Source organism: Melanostigma gelatinosum (genome assembly GCF_949748355.1).
Source record: "Melanostigma gelatinosum genome assembly, chromosome: 12".
NCBI classification, from domain to species: Eukaryota; Metazoa; Chordata; class Actinopteri; order Perciformes; family Zoarcidae; genus Melanostigma; species Melanostigma gelatinosum.
The window spans coordinates 8,829,749-8,851,182 of NC_136645.1; the positions used below are offsets into that span (position 1 = coordinate 8,829,749).

The following is a 21,434-nucleotide window of genomic DNA, read 5'->3' on the forward strand; positions in this document are numbered from 1 at the left end:
GAAAGGACCTCTTGGTTCTCATTTCTTTACAGCTCTACCGGCTTCCCTCATTGCCTTTTTACTGACCCGCTATAGGGAGAGAATTACATCGGAGCGATTGGACTGACTGCAACCTTTTAAAAAACAGGCCTTGGATTTACTTCCTCCTGAGTGTATTCTAAACAAGATTTGACATTTCCATTGAGAGCAGGTAGAGAATGTCATCCCCACTGCACCCGAGACGAGTTGGTCGTCAACCACTGAAGCCGGTTGGAGGAGGAGGAGGAAGGCGAGGGTGCCGTTTCTCTCTGAATACCAGAATACTTTCATGTGCTTATACTGACCTATTCTCAGCAACAACTACCCACTTCCATCCCTGTGTTTGTCAAGAGGAACATGCAGCTAATCAAATACAGTTTAGATGGAGAATGGCAGATGAGAATTGGTCCCATGAAATATCCATATATTCTTTTCTGACTTTCTTTTCCAGAAATGTTGAAAAAACATTTCCATCAAATGTATGAATCTCCTCTAATAGCTTGAGTCGATGCTCCTATGTGTGTGTTGCGATTCATTAGACAGGCTCACGTCTAATGAAAGATTCACTAATAGTCGCCCAGGTTAATTGTGATGGATGAGGGGCTCTTTAATAGAGTCTCTGGGAGTCAGAAAACACAGTTATTTCTCTTCAAAAATAATCCCTCGTCTCTTTTTTTACCATCTTTATCATCAAACTGCTCTTCAGAATTTAATGGATTTCTCTGAAAATTAATTCAGGGCATTAATTCTTGACTATTTTCTCAAAGCCAGATAAATAGCTTTCGAAATTGTCCTTTAGAGTCTTGTGTGTTGTCCGCGCTAATGTTGTTTGAACAAAATTAGGAGTCTGATTTGCTATTTATACTAATCGTCTCAGATGAACAAATGTTCCTGTTCCCTTTCTGTCTCTTGGCATCAGTGGATAGCTGACATACAGTACATCCGACTCAACAACCAATGAATGGCTGCCGCAGATATGATTATCACAAAGCAGCGACCGGGCAGAAAAAAAAAACTCATTACAGTCTGTTGCTGTTGTAGAGTTTCATTTGAAAAGAACAAATCAAACCAAACTTTCCTTTTTCTTTCAAAAAGGTACAATGTTCTGTGCAAATGTAAAGCGCTGAGCCTCATTTCCATACATGCGACTCCATTCCTCATGTCATAATTCACTATTACACAAAGCCCCTTGAGCACGAAACCATTTGAGAGAAATGTGGCTCCTCTCGCAGTCTCTCTGCTTCCTTTGAAGGCTGCTAACTTCAGTGATTTATTTTAGTCCCTTCTCCCCCACGAGCCTAACCCTAAGCCTTCGTACAGCTGCTACGTACGGTACTGTATGCCGAACTTGAAAACGAGCACGCTACTACAGAAGGGAAGAGAGATAAAGAAAGAGGAGGACCTAAAGAGGTGTGGTTGACAAGTTTAATTCGATTTCCACATACGGCTGGCGTTCCAAATTGATTTACATACAGCTCAGTGTCCTATCGGCTTAGGCTTGGCTGTAGCGGGCGCGCTGGAGTGTACAAAGACAGCGAAGCCAGAGGAAACCAGGGAGGGAAGGAGATGAGGGAGGGAAGGAGGGAGGGAGGGAAGGAGGGAGGGAGGAGTGGAGGGAGCGAAACACAAAAATCCCCTGAACTCCAGAATTAGAGGAGTGCCTTCAGTCACTAGGCTTCTCAGGCTGCCAAAGATAACTCAAGTACATCTGTGCTTCTCTGGGTAACAACCACATAACTGTAGCTTGTGAGAATACAGTAAGTCATAGAGAGGAATCAGTTTGGGAACGGGCTTCTCAGTATCTTCGTGTCCTTTATCTGTGTTGAACTAGGTTTATCGTGTAAAGCAACGCTAGCGGCTCTGTGAGACAGTATTCAGGCACAGCAGTGCTTTGATCTGAACGCTAACGGCAGTTTATACTAACGAGCTCTCAACGACAACGTTAAGATGCTCATGTTTAGCAGGTATACATTCTATCGCCTTAGAATAATCTGCTAATCAGTACAGATCACAGTTGAGGCGAATGGGAACGTCATCAGTTTTAACAGGTGTTTTAAACACAAAAGTTATTTCAAATCTTCCTTTGGGTAACAAGAATGTGTGTACAAAATTCCATGCGATCTATAAAATAGTTTTCGAGCCATTTCGCACCAAATGCAGGCAGATGTATCCTCTTGGAGCAATGAATGTCTGCACCAGATTTCATGGCAATCCAACCAACAGTTGTTGGGATGTATTCATTTTAACCGAATATGCAAACCTCATGGTGACGCTAGAGGAAAAGCCAGTGGTTCACCAAAGTCAATGGTATACATCCTCTGGGGCCCATGAATGTCTGTAAAATCATGGCTGTCCATATTATACTTGTGGAGATTCTTCAGTCTGGACCACAGTGGACATGGACAGAAAGACCAGCTGACCGGGCGTCTGAGTCCCTCCACTAGAAAGTCACATCCACGAGAGAGCAGACGAAAACATGTCCACCACAAACGCTCCTGCAGGCAGCAGACCGACATCAAACAAACAGGCTGATCAGCCAAGCCTATTTAAATATTGACTGACCAAAGCAGAGGATACGATTCCGATCATTAAAGAAAGAAAGACAACAAATAGCTCATTTCTACCGTGTTGTTTTTATAGCTTCAAGACCCAGAATGGCCCCGTAGATATAACTATACCAAGGAATCCATCTATGAGGGGTCAGGTCCACAGCGTACGAGCTACAGGGACGAACATTACAGCTTGAGTCCAACTTCCGTTTTCATCAGTCCATCACAAAGGAGGGTACAGTCATTCAAACAACATTCTTAGTCTGTGTCCTTCACCTCGTACTTCACATCAGTAAAACAAACTGCAGAGGGTGCAACACGGCCCTCTGCAGCAGTGAATCATGGTGTAGAAATACAGTTACTGTGGGTGGGGCTCTTGTTTACACAAAACCGAAGGCATTCATGGGAAAACTGAAAATGCTTGAAAGTAATATGAGGAAATGTGAGGTCAGATACTTGTTCTCCTTGGAGAGCAGGACGCTTCTGATCAGTGGCTGTTGGGAAGTAGACAGCAGATGTACAGACGCTGATGTACTGCAGGTACCCACAGTGGGTTGTACCAGCGAGAGGTGGCTGTAGGACCGTGTAAGAGGAATGCCTTAAGATAGAAGTACAGTATATGTCCATCGCGTGGGATTGTGGATCAATTGTCAGATATTTGTTGAAGCATGTGATAGTATGAGTCCATGTCTTTCCTCTCGCCTTCCTTCTCTCATATCGTCTTTAAATCTCTAAAGTGGTTTATTTTCTTCAATAGCACGGTGATGGAAACCTTATCTTCCATGCATCCAGATAGTCTTCCTATTACCACCCATTGCTTTTTACGAGCACTGCTTTTAACTACCATAGAGTCTAAATAAGTCTTAAGAGTTGATACGGGTGAAATTAGAAGGCTTGCAGGTGCAAAACAAGGATTCTGTTGTGTCAAACCCCAAACCTTTTGATCCTTCTACCGACAGCACACGTCTGGTGGTTGTGAAACATTTTAACTTGTACTGAAGCTAAATTAATGTTATTATTTCCCCTTTTGGTTGGTAACTAAATCACAACAGCTAACGGTAGTGACAGCAGAGCCGTTAAGAGAATGAACCGTTTCATAGCTGTTGGCCTTCACGTCCGGAATATTTAACACCGTGAAATGATTCCACAACGAAACATATTTTCCCTCGTAACCGTACAAAGAGCATGATGTCATATTACCAGCGCACCCTTTAAAGGGAATGGTTTGGCAAATCTGTGGGCGGGATGCTCTCATCAGTACAGTAAGAGTGAACCGTGCACATGAATCCAGGCCAATCGTCTCACTCCTCTCCGAGTACGGTCAGCCGCCTCTCCACAGACTGCACCGCTGAGGCAGTTTGTGGAAATTACTGCTTTAGACTTTTTATGAACGCGTGGCTGAAAGAGAGTATGAATTCTTTAGTAGCCTAACGAAGAAGCACAGAACATTTCTGGGCACCTGGATGACGACGGTCCAACCTCAAAATGCCTGAAGGCAACACCACCACCATTACCAAGCAGTGAAACATTAACTCTTTAAATGGGGAGAGGTGAGAAAGATATGCCGTCGATAGCACCGAACACATGCTAAATCAATCTACTGTAGTAACGATGCAAACAGTTAATCTAAGGAGATCTTGCACTGATCATCATTAAAACACTAATCACTAAAGGAAGAGTGCAAACTCAACCTCAACCCCCTCTTTGCTAGGGGATTTAATGTCTTTTATATATGAATATATATTTACTTGGAGAGGTGGTACTCTGCAATTGCTAAATCAACCCACCTTTTATTTTTTTACTGTGAACAATTGTTTGGGTGGAGAAATTTTCATTTAAATTAAATATATATATTTCTTGTGTGTGGGGGGGGGGGGGGGGTGAAGTGAAAAGTTGAATGTGAAAGAAAATCAACACATTTCCATATTATTCCCATGAGTAACTGTAGTCCTCAATATTACACCACGACTTCTTTCTGGAAACATGCTGTTAATAATTGATCATCTACAACAGAGATGGCAAGGACGTACCCACCCCCCCCCCCTACAAACAGAATGCAAAAGTCCATTGTACCTCCTGCAATGCTGAAGCTGAGGTACGGATAACAAGTGTGTGGAGTTGCATGGAGTCTTCATTAAACGTTAAAGAGAAAGACGTTTTCTCAACAACCTCTTGACAGAGGTTTTGTATGCCTGCCCAGCACTGAGAGGAACTGTTTTTTTTGAGGGGTTTTGCTTTTTGCTGCTTCAATATTCCCATCCATAGCAAGCTACACACCGGAACTAATGAGTGACTAGGGATCTTCAAGGGAGGTGGCCTATTAGTATTCATTGAAAAAGAGTAAACAAATGCATACATGTTAATGTCAGAGGGTTCCTATCTGTCCAATTAATCTATGGTGGCTCCCCTGGGCAGCCTCATTATTCAGCCATACTTTTTTTTGTCTTCAGGGAAAATATGCAATGAAGAGCTGAGCAGAAAGAAACATATTAAAGACGGGTTTGTCTTTCATTTTTCTTCCCGTTCCTTTCATTTTTTGGCTTGTCAAAAAAAAACAAGAAATATTATATCAATACGAATCATCTCCAGCCCTCCACATCCATGCCATCCTCTTTCAAATCCTAAAAGTTGACACACAGACAACTTTAAATTGTAGGAGCACTTGTGCTGCACGAGACAGCTGCTTTAATAGGACACCAGCCGTTGCTCCACTGACTGCACACATCCCAGAACATCAGCCCTCCAGTCCCAGACCGCACCAGCCGTCCCGTCCCTCCTCTTAAAAAACGTCTCACGTCATTAAACCCACTCTTTACGCTTTCACGGAAGCCGCGCCGATTCTCCAATGAGATAATAGCACGCGATCTGTCATCCTCCAGCCCATTACCTCGCAAACATGGCGGAAATGGGAACTTTCACTTGGCGTTGACGTATCATTTTAACATAAGGATCGGGGTGAGCGATCTGTCACCGACGCTGATGCAGCGGAACGGGAGTCGTCGTGAATGCTGGGTATTGAGCCGGGAGATGTCAATGATTGGACGGCTACGGCTGGTAAAGCAACAAAGTGCTTTGAAGCTAATCAGAGACCTGATTTTTGGGGTTTCAAGCTTTACGGCACTTGACATTTCTCTGATAGGTATGTTCAGTGTGAGCGGTTTAAGATACAACACTGCATTAATCTACCCGCTGACCACAGGATACATGTCATAAAGGTGATGGCCTCTTGATACGGTCTTTAAAAGGGTTACAAAGAAATGTCCCTGACCTTAAAGAGTGGAAGATCAGACTATATGTGCTGCACAGATCACCGCACACTATATCTTGAAGATGTGCAGTAACCTTCAAGGATAAGTCCAACGTGGCTTTTCTTTTGTCGTGGGTTTGTCCATCATTCTTACTGGTGAGAAGATCAAACGTAGCGCTCGCCCCAAATTAATTGCAAAGACGTGGGGAAGCAGCAACATTGCTCAAAATAAGCGGGACAAGGCGGGAAACACAATCAAATCAAAGAAAAAAATAAATAAAGACATAGATGATCTGCAAGATTAAAATCAAACTGTTTGTTGTGAACATCAATCACAGGTTACAGACTAAATACTGATTCATCGTCAGCCGTCCGTACTTGCCCTGGTTGTGCATTCACATGCTTTTCCAGTCCATTTACGGGCTATTCCAGTTCAGCTGTGCTTACCTTCAGTGTTACCTCCAAATAAAGTGGTCTGATCATTTGGTTCAGAACAACATCAGCAACAGTATGTCTCTGTATTTGTACAGAAGACTGGCTTCTGTGTTTATACAAACAGCCAGTGGATGAATTGTGCTGCTGCCCCGGTGTTGTCATGTTCAACCAGACCCAGTACAGCCAAAACTTCCATCAGTGACGTCATGTGATGCACTTCCTCTCTGCCTTGTTTTTCACAGCACATCTGGATTTATTGTGAACACGCTTCCTCTCATATGTATGTGTGTATAGAGCTGTGTGGTGTGTGTGTGTTCATGCTTGTGTGCTGTATGTGAAACACCGCTGACCGTCTGAATTGATGAATGCAAGTCGCTCTTTGTCACATTGTGCTGAAACATACATTATGTGACCGAGCAGAGTGAAGCCAGAGGCTGCTGTGCACACAGTATGTTGTACATCCATGGTGATGTGTGTGTATTACGTTGAGTTGAAGCACATATGTGATTTTAGAGACACAGACTGTAATCTGAATGGATCTGGAACAACCGCGGTAATGCAAATCTAAAACGTGGCAGACCAGTGGCTTTAGCTCAGGAGCAACAGCATCAGCAGCTATCTCACTCATCCCTAGAATCTGTATTTTATATCACCTGTAGGGGCTGATAACATGGTGAGCCGTACTGCTGGCATTATCGGATAAACACCACTGAGGGTATGAAACGGCTGCTAAGCTGTGCCGTCTCAAGCAGAACAGTCCTTATTTCTCATGGGTCCACTACAAACGACCCATTGTCTGAGCTGTGCTGTACCGATGTCGAGGAGGATTTCTACTTTGAAAGGGATTTCCCATTAAAGCATTAATATCGAGCTTTAATGGCGAGGTTGTGTTTGAAGAGTGATTTTTGATACCCGGCTGAGTCCCCGGCCTTGGAACTAACGGTGGGAATTGAGAGGCAGTTCCAGTTGAGATCCAGTTTCAAATTGTCTGAATCATAGGAATGGTACGCCTCTAAGATTATCAATTCCTTTTATCGACGCACCAGCGTGTTTTTCTGACAGTAAAAAAACAAACAAATCACCTATTATCATGTCAAACTGGAAACATGCAATGAGGGGGAGTCATGGTGGTGCGGAAGAAGCGATCCAAAGGGGGCTTCATTTCACAAAGGAGGAGGTGTAACATCTGTAAAATGGTCATTTCAAGTGAAGGGTGGAAACACCAGCAACATGTTGGTACATCTTACGACTAAAAGTCAATGAATGCATGTATTTGACCCTCTACGTGTGAGTGCCACTGCTTCTAAACCATGCAACATGTCCCTTACAGAGATTAAATAACATAACATTAGCGCCACCCAGGCAGGTTTAGCAGCCATTTTTCTTTGATTGAGAACATTTTATCAGGTATTTGTCATGTTTTACATTTGTTTTCCAGGTCCCAAGCGTTGTAATTTATGTTAACATGTTCAAATGTTATCAGGCAGACATTCTACACCGTGTTAAACCTGTGTAGGCCTACATTATTTTCCACAATTAATAAGGGGATTGGATGAATAATCAGACCAATAAGCAGAATTAATAGTGGCACAGGCATCAATAACATCTTATCAATTCCCATCTCTACTTGGAGCTGTAAGTGGTTGACCAATGTATCACTGAGGGTTGTATCCTGTCATAGATAAATGCATGGAGGTGCATTATAATATACAGTCCACACAAGCCTTTCATTATCTTGAGAAACCTATTTATGTACAGTGAGGTAATGTAATCACTCATGTAGCGCTCTCCAGGTGTTTTTTTTACAGCAGTGCTGATGCACATAAATGATGCTGAGGATAAATATGGATATTATGCACCATCAACATATGTAGCCCCCACTCCACCCGATCAAAAACTCCAACGCAGATAATAGATACTCTGCTCACTCCGCTGACACCACACCGAGTGTATCGCAGAGTCTCATTTAAAATGTTCAAAAAAAAGAGCTGCAGCCTTTTTTAAGAACTTTGCGAAGGCTGCAAACGCATCCAGGAAACGGCATCCTGACTTTTCTGCTCGCTGTAGCGCCATAGACAGGTGACCCACTCAGCATAGGTAAGGTTAAAAGCAGTTCAATTGGGAGACGTTCCGCTCACTGTTCCCTCGCAGGAATGAGAAATAAATAAACATATAAGAGAGAGAGCGAGGGGGCCTGTCACGAATTCCCCTTCATGTTAGTTTATTTTCATCCTGTTGCTTATTTCACTAACTCTCCTGTCATTTCAGATCCTACCACGCACACCCAATCATCTCTCATTCCCCTCACCTGGTCCTCCACACCCATCTCACCTGCAGCCCATTCCCTCATTAGCCCTCACTATTTAGGTCCCTTCACTTGCACTTGTTCTCTGCCAGATTGTCTTGTGTGTCTCTGCCAAGCTCTCCAGTGTTATATAATCGTACTATTCTGATCTGCCTGTTCTGACCCTGTCTGCCTGTTTTCTCGGCCTTGGATTTTTTGCCTGCCCCTTGTTGGATTTGTTTGCCTGTTAGACTGGCCTCCCGGTGTTGACCCTGCCTTTACCAAGTTACCTGAATCTTGTCTCCGAGTTGTGCATTTGGGTTCTAGTATCCGTAATCCTTACAGGGCCAGAGATAAGTGCAGTGACAACACCATCAGCACACACTCTGCTGCCGCAGGCCCCTAAAAATAGGTCTGTAGAAGTGAACAAATTGATGTCATATGCCGACATACTGCATTATCGCATTAATGTATTTAACCGTTTCATTGAAAGCAAACAATGATGATAATTGGAACATGTACATCAGTTTGGCTTACAATTCCTAAAAAATGTACTTTATCTGCTGCACTCCAACGACAATAAACAAGCTGCATCACGTCATGCAGACACAAGTCAGAAGTATAGTATGTGATTTTCTTTATGGCTCGATCAAATTAAACATTTGTTTGGCTCAAAAAGAAACCGTCTGAACACCTATCTTGCCCCCGAGTTCTCTAGGTCTGAAAGATCAATCGCACGTTTAGGGGCCGAGGGAGGCAAAGAGATAACGTAAAGCTCAGATAGGGAGGGACTTAAAGAGGGGAAAAAACTAACGGAGAGACTTTGAGCTAGCTTGGCTCCGATGCTTGGCTCTGTTCCCACCGGTCAAAAAAAACAAACGCCACTCTAATCTTTCCCAAAGCAACGCCTAAGTCTGCTCTGTTTTTTCTTCTTCTTTATTGTCCTTCAAGACTGGCCAACTTTCCCCAAGGGCGCTCCACTTTAGCCACAAACTCTTTAGCCAACTAATTAAAGATGGCAGGAGGCAAAATGCGATTAGTGTGTGCTCTAAGCTCAACAAAAGCTACAACTACAATGTCATAAGGGGGGGGGGGAGAGGCTGACATTTACATCGGATCAATACGCAAACAGACGGGATGTGTGAAAACTCTTGCTGCAGTCGTGTGCGTCAGATCTCTTTCCAGACTAGACGTGCATTTGAGGAACGTTTTTCACTGAACAAGAGAAAGGAGAAGGTCTGACTGTGAAATCATTTTGACACTGACGAAAAGTCAGTCGCAGGTAAAGGACGTCTAGCTGCTGCAGTTAAGAAGAGTCTTGTGTTGTGATCTTTTCGGGCAAAACGTACTGTACCATGACATAAATAATCCAACAGGAATGTGTGCATGTATTGCACAAAAAGAGCTTTTTTATATTTATCTGGATTCAGTAAACAGTCTATCTGAACACGGCCTTAGTCGTACACTAACGCTATAAAGAATAGTGCAGTGAAACCGCTGCTAGAAACCCCTCGCTGGTAGGTGCCTGGTGTTTAACCTTGTTATAATGTCTGAATTGATTGTGACAGGCAGAACAAAACACCTTGGCATCCAAAGTAAAGTCACACAGAGACTTGGCACCAAAGTCCAAGGGCACATGTGTTGGCACCAAACAGCAGCTCGGGGTCCACCGTTCGCCGCCGGCGGCTTTTGACGGCATCTCACGCTGCCTCAAGTGAAAACACAAGCATGCACGCGGAGAGTGTGGGAGAGACGGATACGAGAGGACTGGGGTAGGAAAAACCTGAATACAGACAGAAAAAAGACATGGCACAGGAAGAGAGAGCGTCACAACAGACCAGGGCATGGGCGAAAACCTCTGCAGCGACATACGGTACGTATCTCGATAATACCGGAGACATACGTGGGAACAGAGGACGAGGGAGTGATGGAAGAGTTGGTGCAAGAAGCAGAAGAAGAAGTCGACTGCCAAAGTGTTGCTTGTGAAGTTCGCTGCTGCTCAACATGCATCTTTCCATTTCCTGACCTCATGCAGGCCATTAAGTCAGCACGGCTGTACATACTGTAGACGCCACGGAGAGCCATCATTACGCGATTAAAAGTTCCTTCTACAACCCCATTAGGCATCAGTCGGCAGCCTAACAAACTAGCGGATGATTTTTATTCTACATATAAATAGCGCCATTAAAAGAGAGCCACATACAGTGCAACCTATTTCATATTCCTGACAGATCCAATTAGGGTGCAAAGGAAACCTGGGACCTCTCTTTGTTCGGTCTGAGCTCCTCATTGAACGGACAGCGTAATATTATACGTCCTCTGTGGTACCACACAATGAGAAAAGTGTCGGCATTGTCAGCTATGTTATTGAAATGGAGTGCATCTTCTTTCCCATAGAAAAACACACAGAGGATGTTGCTATGGGGATTTTTTTTTTTGGTCAAAAACATAATGGTTTTGTTTAGAGGTGGACGTGTGTTTCAAAAGGGCTCTTTCCTCTTTTCTTTCCTGCCTCAGAAGAATGAAAGGAAATGTTCTCACTGGGAAACGCAGAGCGCCGACGATGAACACGTTCAGCTTCAGAGAAAGGCTGCAGAAATGTAACTGAATAAAAAACAGCATCCTTGGAATACAAATAAAGTGACAATATGCCTTGTATGGGGGGGGGGGGGAAAGATGAATATTTGAATGTTTCTGTTCATGTATGCATTTTCTCAAAAAGCCGATTTTGCATTTTTAGACATGCTCATTTTCAGGTTGGGGTTTCCGCTAGAACATGTCTACATGCTTTCTTTTTTTATGGACTGTGTGTATTTCTCCATAGATTGAGCGTTTCAATACTTTCACAGTATTCAGAGACAAAGACATGTGAATTTCACGATTTACAATATGGGCTCTGTAAACTAATAGTCAATAAAAAACTCAACTGAGTTCAATACTCCGAGGTTGCACTGAAGCCTCACTTGGTCTGGTATCACCAGTGGCTTTTAATGCAACCTAATGTTAGCAAACTCTTTGACATTACCGAGGCAGAGCTTACAACTCCTTCCTACTTGCAACACTAATGAATGTTAAAGTATTTAGTGTCTCTGCCCCATAATTGCCACAGTTTATGAAAAATTACAAATAATCTCTTTAAATGAAGATACCAGCACTAGAACTTCACAATTATAATAAATACGGGGCCTTAGAATACATACGTTATATCAAATATAGAGGTGTAATGTAAGTGGGCCAAGCTGTACACCTTTGATAATTATTTATTTATTTATCTTTCTCTCTCACACACACACACAAGCACCATGGTCCCCCAGACATTGCTATTGAAGTCTTTAATCAAGACTAATGTGGAATGTCCCATACGGACACCATTAATCATTTGAAGCTGGCCAACTGTGCCATTGATCAATGCTATACATCAAAGCAGCCGCTGCTGGCACCAGTCTGCGTGTCCGTCCAGCTCTGTTTGCACTCGACAACACGCCGAGCCTTAAATATTGTGTATGACACGGCCCCTCCCATTGCTCACACAAAAATAATAACAATAATGACCAAACGCAAAAACATGACAAAGTGATGGGAAAACATTTTCTCATTTTTAACCGTGTTAAGCTACCACTTTAAATGAACTAGCATGGGAAGTCTGTGACATACCGAAGCAGCGCACTTACTGCTTTTAGATCCAAGTGGCCTGCAAGGACAGAAGAAGTGGCCTCCACGAACCAGCCAAATCAAATCAAACCTAAGATTTGTTTGCAAGGTGTACACAAACAAAGAACCCCCTCCCCCCGTCCCACCACACACTCAGTATCCACTCAGTAGATCTGTACTCGTCCCGCCGTAGCCAAGATTTCCTGGGACAGGGTCAAGCGGCAAACAAACAGCAGTTTATTAATTGGACGTGGTAGCGTGTTGGTGATGACTGCGATCATTTCACACTGGCCTTGGAGCAGGTGTACTCTGCAGCGGTGCCAAATAAAATGCGCAAACGGCACCTGGTAAGCAGATTCATGCAAAAAAAATGGATGAGCCTTCACAGAGAATCTGCCATAACTCAGCACAAAGAGGCACCGCTTGCTATACGCTCTGGAGTTCTTTGCATTTGGATCTATTCACTTCCACAACCTAATGGTTGGTTGTTGCTTTTCTTCTGCAAATTAGTTTTTTTCCCCTCTAAACCTTTGTTTTCACCACATTTCTCCTTAAGCAGCATTAAAGTCAACGGACTTCCACACTGTATTGCTTCCATGCTTACATTGAGTTAAGTACTCAAACATTAGATGCTATTTTGGAGCATTGAATTCAATAAAAAATTGAAGATTTGTTGGACATCATTTCATCATGTCCCTTCTAACGAGGGTTGGTTGTGTTTTAAAACTTTTGTTAAAATTCTCTTTACAGTACGACGGCAATCAATAAATAAAATGCTCTGACAAAGAAAGGGCTTTGGAGGGAGGCATGAAGGGTGGAACATTCCTGATCTGGACTAAAATTAAATTGTTTTGAGGGTCTGAACAAGTGGATCAAACTCAGTAACACCTGACCCTTGTGCTCCCCATTGAGGTCCAGTAAAACAAAATGCCCTATGCTGCCCTGCAGCACTAAACATTAACTGCAGAGTGGTGTGAGTCGCTGCTATGAGGATATCCACACTGACATCGTGTGTCAGGGTTCAAAAAAGATTACATACCGCACCACTAAATTGCCGTTATTCTGAAAAAACCTTTTAACTTCCATATTTTGTTGCTTCCTGGAGAAAAAAAAACTGCCATTTAAATCCTGAAAGGAACCATTTTATGAATGCTGAGCAATTTGTGAGCAACTGCGAAGCATATCTGTCAAGATGTTGGATTGGTTCGGCTAACTTTGGTGTACTTGGAGTGCACAATGTGCATATACTTAATGGAGGAAAATGACAGGACTCACTGCTGCCAGCTTGGAAAATATGACTGTAAAATTGTTCAGAACAACCAAAGGCATCGCTGCATCCTCTGCATATTCCTTTATCGTGTCCTCATCTGTCATTCTGCCTCGGACCGAAAGGTCACCGCCTCGACAGCGCCGACCCACGTACGGGTCAGAGACCACCTGTTCTGAGTCAGCTTGAACTGGTGAGGGGATATCAGAGGACACATCTGGCCTGACGGGGAACAGGCCGGATGGGAACGGCAGCATGCTCCCAGGCCTCGGGCTGGTGACGGATGACTCACAGCTGAAGCCGAGGTCATTAACGGTCGCATTGGAGAACGGGGACAGAACGGGTCAGTCGGCACAGAGCTTTTCTGGAGAGTTTGTCATTTCTGAAGGGGGCCATTAGAGTAAAAGGCTTTTCTTTTTTCTCAAGTCATTAGAATTCTGTTGGTGAGAGTTTGGCCGGTTACCTTGAGCTTTGGATGAGGAATGTAAGACAAGGGGAGCGGTGTTTAAGAAGTCATCTGTTGACGTAAGAGACAATATTTCAGAGTTGTTGTTGTTTTGTGTTGGACGTAAAAGAGACAAGGTCTGAGCAGCTGTGGACCAAGTCCATCATTCCAATGTCAATATCTGTATCCTGAATGAGAAACATTGGGACAAAGCAAGACCCGAGACAGCGATGCCATCATTTATGTGAGACCGTAAAGGTCCCGGACATGTAACCTGGCCTTTACGCACTTTTTTTACAGCGATAATAAACAGCTTGTGAGTGAGAATGTGTGTACATCTACATATTTATGAACTCGGAATGATCCCCCACCCCTCGTTTCTCAGTTCACTGTGTTATTTTCCGCAGTCTGGAAGTGAGTTGCGGAGCGAGGAGAGGGAAAGCAAAGCAGGGGAGAATAAGCATGTCCTCAGAGCTCTCTTCTTCCTTATTCTTTATCGGCTTTCATCTCTCGGCCCTTCAGAGAGACTGAACCATAAAAGAGTCCAATCACTAGGGGACATATTATTTTCTCCCTCCCTGAATACACTATATCATAGCCCAGACCCACACAGCTTCTCTTCCTCCTGCATATATAACTCCAGCATGCCACAGCCGGAGCCCGGCTTTATCTACTGTGTGTGATTAACATAATAAATATCTGGTTTCCTCGTGCTCGCGTTGAGTATGGAAGAATATGAGGATAAGAATAGAGTACGGAGAATTCAAATAAATCGGAGGAAACTCACTCATTTTTCTCCAGCAACAGGATCAGCTGTTCACCTTCCGCACTTACCAGCAGCTGGAGTGACGCAGGATGACTCTGAAACACACACACACACACACACACACAAAAAAAAAGATGACACGAGCGTTAGGGCGGTGCCCGGAGCTCAGCCATCCTGCCTGTGGATCGGCCTCACCTTTCGTTTGACACGGAGGCTGTGTACGAGGCAGGATGTGGCAAAGGCACAATAGTGTGAGAGAAACAGGAAGAAAGCCTCCGCATCCTACACTTCCCAAGTCTGTGCACGACACAAACGTCGATACATTGGACTCGTTTCAGCTCAAGTGTTCTACTGTAAGTAAGTCCTAATCCTTCTGACTTTCATGAAATCAAAGCCATTGTTGTCACTATATCCGGTCGGCATGTTTTCCCAAATAGCCGTTTAATATATTCACTATATAGTAGTTTTCACTGTCAGTGAGAGATTTCTGAGCGGGATTAAAATAGCCCACATGTGCATGAGGGATTCAGAGGAAGCAATGCAAGACAACAATCATTTTTAATATGTTTTGATAGCAGATTATTTTGACGATTTGCAAGATAGTAATGGTGAAGAGGGAGCAGCTACCGCGACGAAGAGTTTCAGACGACTCCTCAGCGAGGCGATCACATTCACGGTGCTCTTCTTTTGTGTGGAAGAGTACTCGCGCTGTGTGCAGCATGAGATCACTTTACCGTCGCTAAAGACGTGATGGGAAAAAGCTGATGAAATTAAACTTTTCTTTTAAAGATAGCTGGTAAAGAAAAGGATCCAAGACCGGATAAGGACAGTATTTCTTACCTAACATGATGCAGAATACTTCTCTCACTTTTTCAAATGTCATATTGACAGACATTGCTTCGTCACTAAGGAACAGAAAGATTGTCGTATCAGGGACTCAGGTCTGCTGACCAATGTCCTCAGGCTAATACGCTGCTGTCTGCAGCTCTGTCTGGGACTCAGTGCGTCCATGTTTGTGTGAAAGTGTGTTTGTCCGGAGAGTCTGTGTCACTGTCTGCAAAGACTCTGCAATACTTTGCGACTGCTTCAATAACCTTCTGTTGGCACGAGGAGCGGCTTTATCAATCTGTTCCCCAGGTGCTTTAAGTCTTCGTGCAATCTCTGCTAAGAAAATTGCCAGATGCCCTATAGGAGTCAGTTTAATTTGGGGAAGGTCAGTTGTTAGATAGCCTACTGCGGAACAACTGCATCTCCTCAACACATTTTGTTAACGTTAGCAGTAGCTGTGGGTTAAACATATCTGATGAAGCTGGAGGTGCTTTCAGGGCTCCAGACTAACTTTTTTTAGTGCTACAAACTTTCTCAGTTGGTCACACCAGCCTTTATTGGTACTAAGGTAACTCGGTATATTTACTCAAGTACAATTGTGGTGCTACTTTCTACTCCACTACATTTCAGAGGGAAATATTGGACTTTTTATTTACATTTATTTATAGTGAGTACATGAAATATAATGCATTGCTGTACAGTAAATTAAACCACAAAAAGTATAATAATTAATCAAATTGAATTGCTTCCAGCGACAACATTAAAATGCATCTCTCATGCAACTGCATCAATGACAATAATTTTATATTATAATATATAATGTAACAATTAAAGAACCCATTTGTCGGCACAGTGCGAACTTTAATTTTATACTTTAAATCGGCCGACTTTCTCTTGATTATATTCTTACATTTACTTTTGAAGTAAAGATTTTGAATAGTTTTTCTTGTAACAGTGGTTTTTTTTGGAGTGAATGGTGGTATTAGTACTTTTATTTAATTAATAGATCTTAGTGCTTCTTTGTTTCGTAAAGTTTTCAGGTTTCAACCCGCGCACATAAAATGAGATGGAAGCTGGTGTTCCATCAAGCACTTGCATGAATGTGAACACATTTTTGTATCTGCGACTCTGTTGGTTGCAGTCTGGAGCTTTGTGTTGGTTATTAACTCCATGACGCTAAAAGCAGCATTGTCCCTCATGCCAATGTGACATCAGTTCCATTCATGTAATTAACTCCACTGCCCCTCTCTACTGACTTGGTGAGGGAAGCATAAGGCTGGGATAAAAAACTGCTCTGTCAGATGGTGACTTCCCTGCACCAGGAACAAAATGTTTAATTGCTCAGGGAGTTCTTAACACCTACGCATTTCCCTTCTCTGGAAAAGTTTCCTCCAGTTGTGGTGGGGGACGCCGAATTTCAACTATTTTCTTTTTCCAGCTGTACTAGGTGGGACAGATTGGTTTTCCCTGCCTGAGAACACAAGTCTAGAGAGTGCAGGGAGGGCTGATTGCACGAATGGTAAAGGACAGAATTGACACAGTGTACGAGGTCTTCAAAGGCTGCTTCGCGCTGTCAAATCTTTGTCAACGCGTCAGGTTTTTGCTGACGCTGAACAGTTGAAAGGCTGACTAGTTTCAGGAATCATTTCACGGTATGTTTTGCCGACGGGGCAAACTCGTATTTCGACGAACAAAGTAGGAAGGAGCTAGCGAAAAAACGTCAGGATAAACAGAGCTAAGGAAAGGACGTTCTACAGGAGACAATCAAGCAACGCGCGGGAAGAGAGTGATATGCTGCGGTTGTGTCAAACAACAGCATTAGCATAAGCTAGTGATGCTATAGCTGGCCTTGTGAGTATTTACCCTGGCAGGGAGCTGGGAGAAAGGTCTGCGTTCCTCGCCCTGCAGCAGCAGAGGTACTGTGGTCCCGTAGCGCTCCCCTCGCTGTTTAGCCTCATCTGGACTACTTCCTGTAAAAAAGAACATCAGAACCAATTAAAGACTTGAATTATGAAATTAGACATCACACAAAAAAATGTAACAGTGAAAAATTTCACCTGGCGTGCAGACAAAAGGGGACAATATGGGTGACAACGTCTCCTTAATGTCCTCTTTTATTCAAGCACACACTGTTTCAGACAGTAAAAAGCACTGCAACAAAGGCAGGGAAGCCTCAGACACAACCGTGAGGGCTGTGGACCGTGTTGCTGAGCTGGAGTAAAAGATGACTGTTGTTCCTGTGAAGAGATGTGCTTCCCCCCCCCAACACACACACATGGCCTTTGCAATAGGACCACAGCCACAGACAGATCATCAATAATAAATGCTCTCACACAGTTTATGAGCAACTCAGACTTTATGATATCTCCACACAGGAATGGAGTTTTAAAAAAATAAAAATGAAATTGTCCTTTCCACCTCTTATTTATCTCTCCCTCTTTCACTTTATATAGAAAGTCAGACACTGGAACTGCAGTCTGCTGCCTTTGTCCGTTTCCATCTCTTTAACATATCATTTAGCTCCTCTTTTAAACTCTTACTGAAGCCAAATTAACAAAGTTAGAAGCTGATTATGCTATAAATAGCATAGGATGTATGCATAGCATAGGACGAAATATAATAAACGGGCTCAGAGGCTTCAGTGGCTTCAGTAGAATCGTAGTCACAGTTCCCTCTGCTCTCTCAGTGTGTCTCTGGGCTCTCCTCCTCCTCATTCCCCCACAGACAACAGAGGCCGTCGCTAAAGCTCCCATGGCCTCGCTGAGCACGTCTGTACTGAAGCACGCCCAGCAGGCTCCCCGTGAAGCCCGATAGATGTTACAGACCCAGAGAGGAGCTGTGGAGATGAAGCACACAGGGAGTGTTGGAGGGAAGAGGCGGTCTGAGGTTTCACAGTCCTGCTATCACCAAAGGAAAGATTGAGAGAGCGTGTTGGGTCTATATTTACTGTATGCTTTAAGGTCCAGGCCTTTTCCTCAAGCCCTTGAGATACGCATGTAAAGCATCCGTTTGTCTGCATCGCATGTGTAGCGCCACGCAGGGTACAAAAAGAGTTCAGTAGCACACCGAGCAGAGATACTAAGAGACATATTTTCTTCACCCTTCCTCCCTCTCTCTCCTCCCGAGCTGGAAATATCTTCATTTTCAAGCTCTTAAAAAGTCTGATGTTTCCTTTCTTTGAAGACAACATGAAGAGATGGCTCCTGCGCCACCACCGCAGCTCCATGTCTCACAACGTCAAAGAGTCTGCGACAGCGGCCGCCCCGTGCTCTCAGCGTGGCCCAGACTCTCCATTTATCCTCAGTGCGTAATAAGCGAACAACGGCATAGAAAAGGGGACCTCCTATATTTAACGAGGTATTCCAACATGTGCCGATTGGTAGTTTGTTGGTTTTAGTGGTGCATGAACACCACGTTAGACAGACGGAACACCGTGACCGAGACCACGGGCTGTGGCTAGAGTGCCAATAAAAAAAGGAGCTATAAGGGAAAGTCGAGCAGACGTCTTGTTAATAAACGACTTCAACGCTTCCACTGGCGTGATGTCCTCTCGCAATGCATTCCGATCTCTCGAATACTAAATGACTTTGTGTTAGTTAAACTATACGGATGCAGAGAGGACACAGACTAGTTGCGAACAACATGCCATCAGACCACATCCGAGGGCAAAGCAGGGCCAACAGCCCGCCGCCGCCGCCGCAGAGGGCGAGACACAATGAATTCACACACTTATTGGACAATCCTTCCCTCAAAAGGCATTACTGCTGTTGCATTTGTTTTGTTGGCAGGGCAAGAGGGTGGGAATAGTTGGTTGAGGAATAAAGAGGAGAGCTTGAAAGACAAGTTCAAAAGGTTGGCTAAAGGTTTGTTTCAGGTTTTTGTGTGCGGGCCTCAACACAAGCTCTCCAAAGAGAAGCATTCCCTTCGAACAGCAACATGACATTCATGATGTGATTCATGATTCTCATGGGCTTCATCCTCTTTGGGAACTCAAACTGGGTTAATCCCATATGTTTTCTGGAGAGTGTCTTGATGGCTTTAGCCAACTACGCTTGTATCTCCATATTGGACACAAGGGGAAAATCAGCTGCGGGGTCAAACATCTATAAAAAAAACACACACACAGTGTCTGTTTGGCAGCCCAAACATCTCTTTCAAAGCCAACTCCTTTTTGATCATCTAACAAGGGCCATTTAGCATTCTACCCTAAGCATGAGCTGCATTACCAACTAAGTGGTCAGTAATGTGAATGCAAACAGGGGCTGATGTCCACTTTACCCAGCAGGGAAGTGGCACAGCCAACAGAATAAACAAACTGAATCAGATGGGCGATACGCAGGACGTAGGACCACAGCAGCCTCATTAAGCACACTTAGTGAGTTACCTGCTGTATTATGACTTCCACACACATTTGTTTATCCATCTTTTTTGACAGAAATGATGTACGCATAAATAACGTGTGAACATTCCCTTCAGTTCATAGCAGAAACAGAACACTTTTCATTCACACCCTGTATCTGCTCAATCAGCAATGTATACGCGGAGTGCGTCTCTGGAGACGAACAAGAGAATCAACAATGTGAGGAAGGTCACAACAGGCGTGTGAAGGACATGCGGTGATCTATCCGTGAGGTCTTCAGAGTACAAGAGAGCGAGCGGCACGGAGGGACTTCAGTCAACACCGGCATACAAACCATGCGCAACATACCGGGTACATGGGGGGACATGGACTGATACGTTTAATTTAACTAATATAAGAAGAAAACAGTTTAAAATACCCAAGCGGATAGCTGATGAGCTACTGACGGTTAGAAGCCCAACAGTATTGAGTCTATTTTTATAGAGGAATAAGAAAACCAGAAAATATTTACATTTCAGAAGGCAGGAACCCATTTTTTTTGACACTTTTGCTTCAAAAAAAAAAAGACTGAAGGGAATGTTTCGTATCCAAACTGATGCAGATGTATTCTGACAATTAACTAATCAATCAGCTCATTTTTTCAGCTCTAATTGTGAGCGCAGGCCTTTAATAACAGCGGATCAGAGGATAATAACTCTCATTATGGATTTGAAAATGGCCTTAATGTTCAATATCTGCACGCCAGCTGCGAAAACAAGCCCTCCAATCAAACCCCTGCGATGCGTCTGTGAGAGCCCTGAAAAGGTGAGTTCCGGCCTAAAGGGACTCACTGGAGGATCCTCGGTGAACGAAGAAAAGGAAGACGAAGTAAACACGATTACACACGAGGACGGACGTCTTTTGAAAGAATACATCTCGGGCCAAAACGCTGACAAGCGACGCGCAGCAGAGGTGAGCAACTGCTGCTATTGGATTTGATGGAAGTCTGGCTCCAACCCAGAATCATTGTTGGGAGTGCCTCCTGTATTGATCACACATATTGATCATACAATGGCCACTTTTTGATCCAAGCTGAAAGCAAAGCGCATGACAGCGGTCACACGTGGAGTAAGAATGTGAGAGAGAAGAGAATAAGAGCAAAAGGAAGAACCAGAAGAGCCAGCGGTCAAGTGCTCCGATTCAGTGATGGTCTGAGGGACTTCTGCCTCCGACGCTCCACTTCTACATTCAAAGAAATCAAAAGACGTCGGAGGATTGAAGACGGTAAAATGATTTTTTGAAATCTTTTTGTTCAAAGCTGAACAAAAGGAGCTCTACGAGCACTTCAGCAGAGCTTACTGGACACATGTGATGACTCATTCTGTATGAAAACACCACTGACCAACGAGGCCACTTTGAAACACAACACGGCTAAAGACGACCTTAATGCAGTCGTTCCTGGACGTATAAACGGCACGTAACTTAATTAAAGACGGCGATAGCTGTGAGGTTGACCTGACATTGATGTAATTAGCAGGAAGTCATTCGGAGGAATAGAAAGACATCGACATCATCTTCAATATTACAGGTTGTTACAGAGACTCG

At 43.7% G+C, this 21,434-nt stretch overlaps 1 protein-coding gene across 3 annotated transcripts in view; it reads right to left on the reverse strand.

The window, feature by feature from the left end:
• The window catches only part of adam12b (ADAM metallopeptidase domain 12b), a 63,481-nt gene that overhangs the window by 36,825 nt on the left and 5,222 nt on the right, over positions 1-21,434 (reverse strand). For all 3 annotated transcript variants that reach the window (XM_079280605.1, XM_079280604.1, XM_079280606.1), the window contains exons 2-3: positions 17,354-17,460; positions 14,684-14,757 (exon numbers count right to left, since the gene is read on the reverse strand). In XM_079280605.1, coding sequence (XP_079136731.1) covers positions 14,684-14,757; positions 17,354-17,460 — 181 coding nt within the window. The remainder of the gene's footprint in view (positions 1-14,683; positions 14,758-17,353; positions 17,461-21,434) is intronic.